Source organism: Amblyraja radiata, chromosome 5, assembly GCF_010909765.2.
Source record: "Amblyraja radiata isolate CabotCenter1 chromosome 5, sAmbRad1.1.pri, whole genome shotgun sequence".
NCBI classification, from domain to species: Eukaryota; Metazoa; Chordata; class Chondrichthyes; order Rajiformes; family Rajidae; genus Amblyraja; species Amblyraja radiata.
Genome location: NC_045960.1, coordinates 102,601,269 through 102,616,344, shown reverse-complemented (window position 1 = coordinate 102,616,344; position 15,076 = coordinate 102,601,269). Strand labels below are relative to the sequence as shown.

Below are 15,076 nucleotides of genomic sequence, written 5' to 3'. Positions count from 1 at the left end.
ACAAAACAGGAACATTTTGAGTTTGGTGACAAACCACATAAGCTTTTAGCTCGCCAATTGAAAAAACAAGAAAAGGAAAATACTATAACCAAAATTAAATCAGAGAAAGGTGAATTACTAATACTACCTAAAGATATTAATAATAGATTTGCCCAATTTTACCAAAACTTATATACATCTAAAATTAAAAGAGAAGATAGTAAAATAAAAAAAATTCTAGATAATTGTAATCTTCCAATACTGGACCTTTTGGAACAAGAGGAATTAGGAGCTCAAATTACAATCAAAGAAATAGGTGAAACAATAAAATCGCTGAAAAATGGTAAGACACTGGGACCAGATGGTTTTAATAATGAATTTTATAAAAAATTTCAGGAGATAACAACCCCTTATTTATTTAATTTATACTCCCATGCTTTTAAAGAAAACAAACTACCTGAAACACTAACAGAATCAACTATTACGCTTATTCCAAAAAAAGATAAAGATTTAGAAGATCCGGGCTCGTACAGAGCTATATCACTTTTAAATACAGATCAGAAAATTTTAGCAAAGATTTTAGCAAGAAGATTAAGCAAATATATTAGTAAATTGATAAACCCTGATCAAACGGGGTTTATACCTAAAAGATACTCATTTAATAATCTGAGACGTCTGTTTAATATAATGTACTCGCATAAAGTAGAGGAAGAAGATATATCAATTATTTCTTTGGATGCAGAGAAAGCATTTGATCAGGTAGAGTGGCAATACTTATATAAAGTACTACAAAAATTTAATATGGGAGAGAATTTTATAACATGGGTAAAATTATTATATGATAAACCGATGGCAAGAATTTTAACTAATAACATGTTATCTCAAAAATTTCAACTATCAAGGGGTAATAGGCAGGGATGTGCACTATCACCCCTGCTATTTGCCCTTATGATAGAAAGTATAAGAATTCATCCGAATATTCAGGGCTATAATACCAGAGACTCAAAGAATAAAATCTCATTATATGCAGACGATATACTTTTATATATTACAAAGTCACAAACGAGCATACCAAATTTATTAAACTTAATAGAGGAATTTGGGTCTTTTTCTGGATATAGAATAAACTGGAATAAAAGTGAAATCATGACATTAAAACCTCAAGAACCTACACACTTACTGAAGTTCCCCTTTAAAATCGCAACAGAAAAATTTAAATATTTGGGTATTCAGATTACTAGAAAATATAAAGCATTATTCAATGCTAATTTCATGCCTTTATTAAATAAACTTAATACGTTGATTAAATTTTGGAAAACACTTCCCTTATCATTATTAGGTAGAATAAATGCAATAAAAATGATCTTCCTACCACAATTACTATACCTATTTCAATCTATACCGGTATACCAAAATATTTTTTTTTTAAATTAGACTCTAATATTACTAATTATATTTGGGACTATAGATCACATAGAATCACAAAAAAACACTTATGTAAGCCAAAAGAGGTCGGGGGACTTTCACTTCCGAATTTTATGTATTATTACTGGGCAGTGCATATTAAGAATATGATTTATTGGTTGGATAGTTCTACCCAACAGACAGAATGGATAAAAATGGAGAAGGAGGATTGCCATCCTTGTAATATAGGAACGATCCTCTTCTCCCCAAAAAAACTGAATAACACAATATATAAGAAGAACCCAATTATATATGGTACAATAAGAATTTGGAAACAAATAAAATTATCTTTAAAATTAAGAAATCTATTACTGTTAATGCCAATAGCGAATAACCCTTTATTTAAACCATCTCTTATTGATAAGACATATAACCAATGGGAAAGTCTCGGAATTAGAAGGATCGGGGATATGTATGAAATGGGAAACTTACTATCATTCCAACAATTACAATTAAAATTTAAATTGAAAAACAACCAATATTTTAAATATCTTCAGATTTGCGATTTCGTGAAAAAATATATACAAGGATATCAAAAAGTAACTCCTGACTTATTGGAAGAGGCAATGAATATTGAAGCTGACTCACAAAAATTAATATCATATTTATATAATAGTATTCTAAATATAGACCTACCATCGACAGAGGTACTTAGAGAAGAGTGGGAACGGGAACTAATGATAAAAATTACGAAGGTTAAATGGGAAAAATACCTGATATATATTCACAAATGTTCAATTAATGTAAGACATAATTTAATTCAATTTAAAATTGTACATAGATTATATTATTCAAAAACAAGATTGAACAAATTTTATCCAAATATATCCGCCACTTGTGATAAATGTCTAGCCCAAAAGGCAACTATAACACACTCCTTAGTCTCCTGCATAAAACTTTATAGATTTTGGAATGATATTTTTGAAATATTTACAAAATTATTCAAGACCAGAATGGAATCTAATACTGAAATGATTATATTTGGCGTAATGGAAGATGGGAATAAATTGAACACATCTCAAAATCTATTCCTTAACTATGGTTTAATAATAGCAAAAAAATTAATTCTTAAATTTTGGAAGGGTACATCAATACCAACGCTTAAAATGTGGATTGCAAGTATGTTGGACACCGCTCATCTTGAGGAAATGTGATTCCTCCTAATGGATAAATCAGACCAATTCATAACGAGTTGGTCTCCATTCGTCGTTTTTTTGGAATCATATGGTGCAACACAATTGTAAAAAATAACTGTTTCAGGACTGGATGAGGGTTGGTCAAGACTATAAATAATGATCTCCTCTTTTTTTCTTTTCTTTTCTTTTCTCTATTCTCTCTCTCAACTTTCTTCATTTACTCGTTTTCTTTTTTCACACACTATATATTTCACATCTTTCTATCCTTTACTATCTAACTTCTTTTTCTTATTCTAATCTTTTTTCAGTGTAACAAAAAAAAAAAAAAAGAAGTTGTACATAAAATGTATTATGAAAATATATATTAGGCACTTTGGTGCCATATGACTGTACTTCTAATAAAATAAAATATTAAAAAAAAAAAAAAAAAGAAACTTAGCGAACAATGAAAGGTCTAGATATAGTGGATGTGGAGAAGACGTATCCAGTCGTGGGAGTGTCTGCGCAGAGGCCATAGCTTCAGAATAAAAGAATATACCTTTAGAATGGAGACGGAGAGGAATTTCTTTAGCCAGAGGGTGATGAATCTGTGAAATTTATTGCCACAGACGGCTATGGAGGCCAAGTCATTGGGTATTTTTAAAGCATAGATTGATAGATTCTTGATTAATCAGGGTGTCAAAGATTACAGGGAAAAGGCAGGTGAATGGTTGTGAGAGGGAAAGTTAGATTAGCCATGATTAAATGACAGCAGATTCAATGGGCTAAAAGGCCAAATTATGCTCCTATGTCATTATCTTATGATTAGGGAAGAGATGACTTGGATAGGTAAAAACTAAACTGTCTATCTTTAGATCCAATTGTTGTGCGATGTGAAAATAGTCATGTTATTGCCTAAGTTGTATGCCTAATATGGTCAGTTTTGATGGCTTCAGATGAACTGCATGAAGAAATGTTGATGGCTAAATGATTGTGGACTTCATTGACTTAAAATCTAGACTCTTGATGCACACCACTTGCCATTTGGTGTCAATCCAATCAATATTTTGGGGAAATCCCAACATGATGTGTGTTTTGAGATAGAGCATGGAAACAAGCCCACTGAGTTCATGCTGACCACCGATCACCCTTCACACTAATTCTACGTTATCCCTCTTTCACATTCACTCCTAACACGCTTGAGGCAATTTTACAGACGCCAATAACCTACAAGCCCACTCGTCCTTGGGATGTCGGAGGAAACCCATGCAGTCACCAGGTAGCACGTACAAACTCGGTACACACAGTACCCGATGTCAGGATTGAACCCGGGTCTAAGGCGATGTATGGCAGCAACCCAACCACTGTGCAGCCCCTAAATTGTCCTGGGTCTCAGGTCAGTAGATTATAAGGGACTGCTCCTAATGAAACTGTTCAATAATGGTCATTTGTCTACATTTCTCTGCACTTTACATGGTGTGGATGTAACACTATTAATGGTGGAATTTGATGTGCCCCTGATGCAGGAATAGGTGAGATGTGTTAATGTGTGTGTCTCAGCTGGAAGTACCCTATACAATTTTCAAATTGGTTCAGCATGAAATTATACAATCTCCGGTGACATCTATTCCCTCATAAATTGAAATGTTACCATGTGCTGTGTAAAAAAAATGTGTAATGTGTAATTCATTTACTAGATTTTTTAATAAATATCATTCTTCAAAAGAAAGGGGTGGATTTGGTGTGACTACTCTTATGACAGAATTGGTACTTAAAAATTGAAATGATATCAGAATGAAAATTGATTAATTAATCTTGGTCTATAAACCAATTATTTAAATTTTTGGTCTGAACCTTTTTAATGAAAGGCCCAAATTGTGTACGTTTGTTAGGAGTTTGTATGTTTTCCCCCGTGAGGAGTTTGTACGTTCCCCTACGTGGGTTTTCTCCGGGTGCTCCGGTTTCCTCCCACGCTCCTGAGACGTACAGGGTTGTTGGTTAAATTGTAAATTGTCCCTAGTGTGTAGGACAATGTGCAGGGATCACTGGTTGGTGCGGACCTGATGGGCCGAAGGGCCTGTTTCCATACTGTAAGAGTGGATGTGGAAAGGATGTTACCAGTAGTAGGAGAATCTATGAGCAGAGGGCAGGGCCTCAGAATGAAAGGATATACCTTTGGAATGGAGATGAGGAGGAATTCCTTCAGCCAGACGGTGGTGAATCTCTGGAATTCATTGCCATAGACAGCTGTGTAAATCTTTGGATATTTTTAAAGTGGAGGTTGAGAGGTTCAGGATTGGAGCACCGGAGTGCTGGGCCTGCTGCACCGTCATCACGGAGCTGTGGTTCGCGGAGCTCCCAACACGGGCGGCGCTGATCAACATCGCGGAGTCCTGCGACTCCGCCCGGCTCGGCCTGTGGACTTCGGGAGCCGCGGACTCCAGTGGGAGGTGGCTGATTTGGAGGTCCGGGCCGCTGAGGATGTTCTCCGTCGGGGTTCGGCGTCGGGGTTCCATCGTTCCCGGCAAGAGGGCCTGAGCATCGGGCCGCCCGTGGCGGCGACTGCGGGTTCTCGGGAGAACATCTGGGTAGATCAGCGGGGAGGCTGGCTGGACTATGGTACCTTCCTCAACTTTGGTGCCGCTGTGGGGTTATGTTGTGTTGTGGACTTCTGTGTTTGTGCTTTAAAAAAAAAAAAAAAAAAAATATTTATTATTTATTTTTATGTTACTTGACTGCAAGGAAAATCCATTTTGTTGTCTCTTATGAGACAATGACAATAAATTGAATACAATACAATACAATACAATACAATTAGTAATGGCGTCAAAGTTTATGGGGAGATGGTAGGAGAATGGGGTTGAGAGGGCAAAATAGATCAGCCATGATCGAACGGGGGAGCAAACTCGATGAGCCAAGTGGCTTAGTTGTGCTTCTATGTCTTCTGGTCAAAGACAATTCTTGATTTGTGCAAAATTCTTTTGAAGGACACCAACTCGGATTCCGTGATTGTAGACTTGGAAGGTGATGTTCTAAGAACAGAAGTTCGTCAACAAGAATATTCTTATATCCTTCAATTGGGTATGTAGGAGTGTGAGTAGCATTGTTGAATGAAACAATTCAAAATATAAATTTTCATTCTGAATGTAAATCATTGTTAAGATTTGCTCTTGATAACGTTTTGATTGTATATTACTGAGTATTAGCCTGCTGTAATGCAAGGCCACAATGGTTTCAGTTAAATAGGGAAGTGCACAGTAAATAGGTGGCCTAGAAATATTTAGACTTAATGTTTTTGAGGTTTGCGCAATTAATTTTAACAAAAACAAGTGGTTACATCTGGTGCGATTGTTTGGGAGTTTTTCACATATTTCATTAATTCATCATCGTTGAAAACATTAGCGACGCAGTGGTTCTGGTTTCCGACGGGAACGGTGACGGACACACCACACATCTCTCTCCTCCAGTTCCTACGGACTTCCGCTGCTGGAAGTATAGGATTTTGGTGTGTGTGCTTTATCATCATTCCTTACAATGTTATGTACGACAGTGATCGCAACTTCTACTGAAGTGCGGATGGCTCGCTCGAAGCTCATCCGCACTGCTGGGGAGTCCACAGCCACAATCTATTATTAGTGTGAAGGGGGGGGGTTCTCACTGTAAATTTGTCAGGCTTATAGATTCACTTTGACTTTAGTTGTGTATACTCTCTTATTGATTTTTATTTTGACTAACAATATGTTCCAATTTTCTTATAGAACTGAGTCATGAAGTACAAGAAGTAGTATCTGGTATGTGAAATTTCAATATCATTGTGTTTTTAAGAAATTATTGGTTATATCCACATTATTCATACTTTCAAATCAATTTCCATTAATAGTCTTTCTTTTACATTTGTTCCCAAAGACAAAACAAAGCACATTAATTTCTTAGCTCATTTCCATTTAATAACCTGGAAAATGGTTGCACTAAGATATGGGGAAAAAGTTTTCTATTATTCATCTTATCTTATCTTATCGATTTGGCTAGCAATCTCCTGTCCATAGCATGAATCAAATAATCGAGTAAAATTCCGTACGTCAGGGCATTGAGTATAACATTCAGGACATTAGCCTGCTACATTTGAGTATTGTGTGCAGTTCTGGTCACCCCACTTCAGGAAGAACATAGAAACATAGCAAATAGGTGCAGGAGTAGGCCATTCGGCCCTTCGAACCAGCACAGCCATTCAATATGATCATGGCTGATCACCCAAAATCAGTACCCTGTTCCAGCTTTCTCCCCATATCCCTTGATTCCGTTAGCCTTAAGAGCTATGTCTAACTTTCTCGTGAGTATATCCAGTGAATTGGCTTCCACTGCCTTCTGTGGCAGAGAATTCCACAGATTCACAACTCTCTGGGTGAAAAAGTGTTTCCTCATTTCAGCCCTAAATGGCTTACCCCTTATTCTGACACTGTGACCCCTGGTTCTGGACTTCCCACAACATCGGGAACATTTTTCCTGCATCTAGCCTGTCAATCCCTTAAATATTTTATATGTTTCTATAAGATCCCCTCTCATCTAAATTCCAGTGAATACAAGCCCAGTTGATCCACTCTTTCATCATATGTCAATCCTGCCATTCCAGGAATAAACCTGGTGAACCTAAACTGCAATCCCTCAATAGCAAGTATGTCCTTCCCCAAATTAGGAGATCAAAACTGCGTAAGCCTTAGAACGTAGAAGCTTTGGAAAAGGTACTGGGGAGGTTTACCAGAATGATGCCTGAATTAGGGGTATTAGATGCAGGTTGAGGTTGTACAGACTTGGATTTCTTTCTCTGGAATGCCGGAGGTTGTAGGGAGACCTGATAGAAGAATATAAAATGATCCGAGGCATAGATAGGGTAGACGGTCAGAGTTTTTTTCCCAGGATGGAAAAATCAAATGCTAGGGGTTTAAGGTGAGAGGAGCAAAGTTTAAATGGAATGTGTGGGGAATGTTTTATACACAGAGGGTGATGAGTGCCTGGAATGCACTGTCAGGGGTGGTGGTTGAGGCAGATACATTGGTCACATTTAAAAGTATTTTTGACGGGCATATGGATATACAGGGAATGGAGGGATATGGGTTATGTGCAAGTGGATAAGTGATGGACAGCATCATGTTCAGCACAGATGTTGTGGGCCGAAGGGCCTGTTCTTTTGCTGTACTGTTCTATATTCTAAAAGTCTAGTCATAAGTTAAAACCACATGATGAATTTACTTTCAACTTGTATGCCATTCTGAGTGCCTTTGTATCATTTCCAGTGTACCTTGTTAAACAGATGTAAATTCTAATTCATCCATTTAGTACTTTGTAGCAGCAAAGTGGGAAAAATTGAACTGTACTTGAAAAAACTTAATAATACAGTATGGAGTGATCTTGGACAACCTGGAGAAGATCATGACTCGTACAAAAAGAATACAAACGGGGGTATGTATTAGCTGTTATATGAAATGAGTTGATCAATTTAAATTCTTTAAACTTTGTGAGATGAATGAAAAGTATAATGTTTAGGTTCTGTGTCATGTAATCCCTATACAACCACACCATAGTGACTTAAAGAGATGGTGTATATCTGTATACGTTTATAAACCAGTACTTTTAAGTGTTTTTTAAGGCCTCACGGTCTTATTACCTAGTTAATTTAATCCTAGTTTATCGATCTTTGCTTCCTTCTTTTGGTTTCAATTTGGGTCAAAGTCTTCAGTCCTTAGAGTCGTTGGGTCATACAGCTTGGAAAGAGGCATTTAAAAGTATTTTTGAAGGGCATATGGATATACAGGGAATGGAGGGATATGGGTTATGTGTAAGTGGATAAGTGATGGACGGCCCAACTTGCCTGTGCCGACCAAGATTTATTACGAGAGGACTAGAATATAAAAACGGATGTAATGCTGAGGCTTTACGAGGCACCGGTCTGACCACCTTTGGAGTATTGTGAGTAATTTAGGGCTCCATACCCAAGGAGGCATGTGCTGGCGTTTGGGAGGGTCCAGAGGTGGTTTTCAAGAATAATTTTGGGGATGATTGGGTTAACGTACAAGGAGCGTTTGATGGCACTGGGTCTGTACTCGCTTTGGAAGGATGAGGGGGTACCTCATTGAAACTGACAAATAGTGAAAGGCCTGGAGAGGGTGGCTGTAGAGAGGATGCTTCCACTAAGTGGGAGACTCTAGGACCAGAGGGCACAGCCTTAGAATAAAAGGACATAACTTTAGAAAGGAAATAAGGAGGAATTTCTTCAGCCAGAGTTTGGTGAATCTGTGAAATTCATTGCCACGGATGGCTGTGGAGGCCAGGTTATTTGGGTATTTTTAAAGTGGAGATTGACAGATTCTTGATTAGTTTAGTCTGGTGATACAGTGCGGAAACAGGCTCTCTGGTCCACGGAGTCCATACCGACTAGCGATCCCTGCACATTAACACTATCCTACACACACTAGGGACAATTTTACATTTATACCAAGCTAGAGCTAATAAAATTAAAATTGTATTTGTAAATTTCACATAATATAACAAACTCTTTTCCCCCACCCTCCCCCTGTTTTGCCACCAACACAGATCTTTTCTACAGAAAATGCAAGCTGATTTCAAAGAAGGATGTCACGCACAACACCAGACTGTTCTGCTTTCAGCCCCCTCCTGGATGTCATTTGACTATACTTGTTGGGCATCACATCTATCTTAAAAGTCATATTCAAGGTACAACAATCCTTTCAAGAGAGAGTTAGATCTAGCTCTTAGTGCTAGGGGAATCAAGGGATATGGGGGAAAAGCCGGGACGGGGTACTGATTTTGGATGATCAGCCATGATCATATTGAATGGCAGTGCTGGCTCGAAGGGCCGAATGGCCTACTCCTGCACCTATTTTCTATGTTTCCCTTTACACAATACAATAGTTATGTGTATGACTGAGGTTATAACAGGATCTAGATCAACATGGAAAAGTGGGGAAAGGAATGGCAGATGGCATTTAAGTCAGACAAGTGCAAAGTGATGTAATTTGGGAAGTTTAGTTGAGAGATACAGCGTGGAAACAGACCCTTCGGCCCAACGAGTCCGCGCCGACCAGCGATCTCCGCACACTAACACTATCCTACACACAATTTACAAGTTCAAGTGAGTTTATTGTCATGTGTCCCGGATAGGACAATGAAATTCTTGCTTTGCTTCAGCACACAGAACATAGTAGGCATTTACTACAAAACAGATTAATGTGTCCATATACTATAATATAAATATATACACACATGAATAAATAAAATGATAAAGTGCAAATAACAGATAATTGGTTATTAATAATCAAAGTTTTGTCCGAGCCAGGTTTAATAGCCTGATGGCTGTGGGGAAGTAGCTATTCCTGAACCTGGTTGTTGCAAGCCAAGCCAATAAACCTCCAAACCTGTACGACTTTGGAGTGTGGGAGGAAACCGGAGATCCCGGAGAACACCCACGCGGGTCACGGGGAGAAGGTACAAACTCCGTGCAGCTTCTCTACTGCTGCCCACCATGCCATCCACCTTATTGGTTAGGTCCGGGTTAGCTGTCACAACAAGACTTTTCCCTCGTCTAGCACCACAGAGAGGGTGATTAGAGAATTACTGCCCAAGCACAATGAAGCATCTAGAATTCCCTGTGACTTAGCACTAGAATACAAGGGGTATTTGATTCAATTCAATGATACTTTATTGTCACAGGTACCTAGGTACAGTGAAATGCTTTGTTTTTCATACAACCCGGTAAAATCGTACGGCAGACCTCACCTAGGCAGTACACAAGTGTTGCCACGTTTTGGTGCCAACAAATTTACAAAAGTTCACCGAACAGCCCAATCTACTGCCTGCCGCCGCACATGGCAGCAGCCCCCCTCCCTCCCCACCCTCCCACTCGTACCGACCACCCAACCCACCTGGTCCCTCATCACTCTCCGATGGCCCCCTCGCTCTCAGTGGTTGCTCGCGGGTCTCGAGGCGCAGGTCACAAGTTCACATTATAGGAGTAGAATCAGGTCATTCAGCCCATCAAGTCTACTTCGCCAGTCAATCATGACTGATCACTGCCTCCTAATCCTATTTCTGCCTTCAAAATATATTGATTTGGCCTCCAAAGCCCTCTGCGGCAATGAGTTCCACAGATTAACTACCATCTGACTATCAAAGTTTTTCCTCGCCTCCTTTCTGAACCAGCGCCTTTTAATTCTGAGACTATGACCTCTGGTCCCAGACTCTCCCACTAATGCAAACATCCTTCCACATCCACGCTGTGCCTTTCATTATTCTGTAAGTTTCAAAGAGGTCCCCCCTCTACCTTCTGAACTCCAGCGAGTAGAGGCCCAGTGCTGTCAAATGCTCATCATATGCTAACCCATAAAAACACATAAAATAGGTGCAGGAGTAGGCCATTTGGTCCTTCGAGCCAGCACCGCCATTCAATATGATCATGGCTGATCATCCAAAATCAGTACCCCATTCCTGCCTTCTCCTCATATCCCTTTGTTCCATTAGCCCTAAAGAGCTATCTAACTCTCTTGAAAACATCCAGTCAATTGGTCTCCACTGCCTTCTGTGGCAGAGAATTCCGCATATTCACAACTCTCTGGGTGAAAAGGTTTTTCCTCATCTCAGTCCTAAATGGCCTGCCCCCTATTCTTAATCTGTGACCCCTGGTTCTGGACTCCCCCAATTTCGGGAACATTTTTCCTGAATCTAGCCTGTTAAGAATTTTATATGTTTCTATACGATTCCCTCTCATCCTTCTAAATTCCAATGAAAATAAGCCCAGTTGATCCATTCTTTCATCATATGTCAGTCCAGCCATCCTGGGACGCACTCATTCCTCAGATCCTATCGACGTCCGCGGTGGGCTTGCCGGGCCTTACTTGGAGGGCTCAGCCGATGCTCACTGGGAACACTGCTTATGAACAGTCATAAAGCAGAAACAAATCTAAATGGTTCTGTTACTACCACTCAGCCACGATGCATCTTAATTTTACTACCATCATATTCCCTTTTTCTTCCAGATGTAGAAGTAGTCAGGCCATATACCCCGGTGTTGCCATCCTTGTGTCCAGAATCAGTGGATGAGGATCAGACATGCACAAATATCTATTTAATGGTCAAAATTTATCCCGATGGATTGCTGACGCCTATTATTGACAAGCTTCAAATTGGTAAGAGAACACATTTTGTTTTTAGTTTTCTGATCCATGTGTGTGCTTCTAAATGTAATGTAGCACAGTGTATTAGTTTTCATTCTCACACTGCTGCATTCTATCTGGCAAAGGTGTTGGCAATGTTGTTATTTCTCAGTTTCTGTGATTTGCTCCCAGCATTGATAAAAATATTTTTGAGATGAACATTATATGCTTGGATGGGAAATCTGAAGGTGTTAGCGTTCAGTCTGTCTGTTAGTCTGAATCGTAATGGAGGTCCCTGGTGTAGGAGTTGCTGAAGATACCTTTGTCAAATTGCTGCAAAGACTCTCATGTGACACACACATTATCTCTCTCTCTCTCTCTCTCTCTCTATCTATCTCTCTCATATATAAATATATATATATATATATATATATATATATATATATATATATATATATATATATATATATATATATATATATATATATATATATATAATATGAGTCACTTATGAAAGTCTTTGCAGATAGATAGATAGATAGATAGATAGATAGATAGATAGATAGATAGATAGATAGATAGATAGATAGATAGATAGATAGATAGATAGATAGATAAGGAACTACAGATGCTGGGTTACTGGAGAATGGGGTTGTGAGGGAAGAAATTATCAACCATGATTGAATGGACGAGTTGACTTGATGGGCTGAATGGTCTAATTCTGCTCCTATATCTTATTGTCTTATGGGTTGCACTTTAAGGTCCTTTAATGAGGACCAGTGATGCAGCAATGGAGTCGCTGCCCTACAGTGCCGGAGACCCGAGTTCAATCCTGACTGCGGGTGTTGTCTGTTTGGACTTTGCACATTCTCCCCGTGACTGTCTGGCTTTAATCCAGGTGATCCGGTTTCCTCCCACATTCCAAAGACTTGCAAGGACAGAACTAGTGTACGGGTGATCGTTGGTCGAAGGGCCTGTTTCCACGCTGTATTTAAAAAATATATATATTTGATAAGTTTCAACGAGGACCTTGTTTCGCACCAATTTCCATTTCTTATGAGAAGTCTTATGAGTATTCTAAATGTGGAGAAATAGTTTTATTAGCCCTTAAGCATTCTCCTGTCTCACTTGGATAAATATCTACGGTAGACACAAAATGCTGGAGTAACTCAGCGGGACAGGCAGCATCTCTGGAAAGAAGGAATCGGTGACGTTTTGGATCAAGACCCTAATGGACTCATTATTCTTCTCCATAAATTCTAATTTTTAATATGCATGTGCTTAGTGAAAAGCATGGGTAGATATGAAGGAATACTTCAAATTATGACCTTGATATTCCATTGGGTTGTTTAAGCATATAATTAATAATCATGTTTAGCTCCATACCTGTGGTAAGAGGCCTGACTCATTAAATGCTTTAGAACTTAATTTGTCAACCATACAATAACAGTAGTATTAGTGTTTTTTTTTAATTATCATGATCTTTCAGGAGTTGAGGTGTTCTTTAAACTTCACAGAACAAGCAAAGGATGCAATGACAATCATTGTCGAGATTAATTTATTCCCATTACTCCCTATTTATGCATTTTGCATCAAATTCTGCTGGTGTTGTCTGTGCTCCGTTGATCTTTTATTTGACATTCACCTTGCCAATCATCTAATTAAGCACTAATAAATGAGAAACCATGTTTTTTGTAGTGTTCTTCAGATCAATCCATATAATCACTATTCTGGTTTAAAATATGTGTACATGCTTTAGAATTCATTGTGGTTATTAAATGATACTCTATGCAGAAATTGGCCGTTTTGAAAATTATGCACACTAATTAACCCTTTGGCGAGCAAAGATACTAGAGTTTATTTACCCAATCCCTGCCTGTCTGGAAAAGCTGCCACAGAATTTGCCACCACTGGGGCAGCACAGTGGTGCAGCGGTAGAGTTGCTGCCTTACAGCACCAGAGACTCGGATTCGATCCTGACAATGGGTGCTGCCAGTATGGAATTTGTACCTTCTCCCCGTGACCTGTGTGGGTTTTCTCCAGGTGCTCTGTTCCCTCCCACACACCAAAGACGCACAGGTTAGTAGGCTAATTGACGGTAACATTGTAAATGGACCCTATTGTGCAGGATAATGTTAGTGTGTGGAGATTGCTAGTCAGTGCAAACTCGGTGGGGCGAAGGGCCTGTTTCCGTGCTGTATCTCTAAAAATAACACTACATCTTTTTGAGAGAGTTATTTGAATTGGAGGGGTCGTGCCACATTTAAAGTGCAATATTTACCTTTGGAGTCTGCCATCTATTGACTAAAAATTGGGCGTTGGCTACTGGAGAATAGAAGTTTGAGAGTAAAATGCTTGAAATATTTCCGTGCACATTTTTAGAGAAGCAGGAAAAACCAAATGGGAAAACTTGAATAGAGTCAAATAGGATGGGAATAGGCTAATTCTGACCAAGGCGCCCATCTACACTTGTCCCACCTGCCCATGTTTATCCCTCTAAACCTTTCCTATACGTGTCCAAATGTCGTTTAAATGTTGCTATAGTTTCTGCCTTAACTACCTCCTCTGGCAGTTCATTCCATACACCCACCTCCCTCAATATTTTGCATTGAACCTCCTCACCTGTAGTGATGTCCTCTTGCACAGTCTAGGGTGCCATAGTATTCAAGAGTCTGAGTGTTAGGTGAGAATGGGGATAGAAGGAAACCAGAATGTGGAGCACATTGGAACTTGGCCAAAGGGTGTTGAATTTTAGAAATAAAAGATCATAGCTTTTCAGAAAAGCAGTCGTTTTGTTGTGTTCTAACTGTCAAATAACCTGCGAATGGTTATCACCAGATACAAGGAACTGCAGGTGCTAGTTTACAAAGAAAGAAACAAAGTGCTTGGAGTAACTCGTCTGATTAGGCAGCTACTCTGGAGAACGTGTAATGGTGAAGTTTTGGGTCTGGACCCTTTTAAAGACCGATTGTGGGGTGGGGGATTGGGGGGGGGGATGGGCTGAAAGAGAAGAGGGGCAGGACTAAAGCCTGGCAAGTAATAGGTGGATACAGGTGAGGGGGGGGGGGGGGGGGGGGGGGGTTGATAGGTAGATATTTGGATTAAGGCCAGACATGAAAAGACAGGTGTGAGACAAGAATTGTGAAGCTCGAGGAAGGAATATAGGGGAAATGGAGAGGGGGGAAGTGGTGAAACAGTTGTGAGTATAGGTGGGGCACAGGTGCTGATAGGGAGGGGGTGGCTGGAGGAAGAAGGGAAGGGGTTTTGTAGCTACCTAAATTGGAGAATTCAATGTTCATACCGTTGGGTTGTAAAATACCTAAGCGGAATATGAGGTGTTATTCCTCCAGTTTG

The 15,076-nt window shown here is 39.3% G+C and overlaps 1 protein-coding gene across 2 annotated transcripts in view; it reads left to right on the top strand.

Annotated features, from left to right (window-relative positions):
• Positions 1–15,076, top strand: part of LOC116973647 (cytochrome b5 reductase 4) — a 109,453-nt gene that overhangs the window by 55,925 nt on the left and 38,452 nt on the right. The window contains exons 9-13 of one of the 2 annotated variants that reach the window (XM_033021910.1): positions 5,546–5,639; positions 6,317–6,349; positions 7,893–8,015; positions 9,147–9,287; positions 11,606–11,755. In XM_033021910.1, coding sequence (XP_032877801.1) covers positions 5,546–5,639; positions 6,317–6,349; positions 7,893–8,015; positions 9,147–9,287; positions 11,606–11,755 — 541 coding nt within the window. The remainder of the gene's footprint in view (positions 1–5,545; positions 5,640–6,316; positions 6,350–7,892; positions 8,016–9,146; positions 9,288–11,605; positions 11,756–15,076) is intronic. The other variant, XM_033021911.1, reaches the window with a different exon arrangement.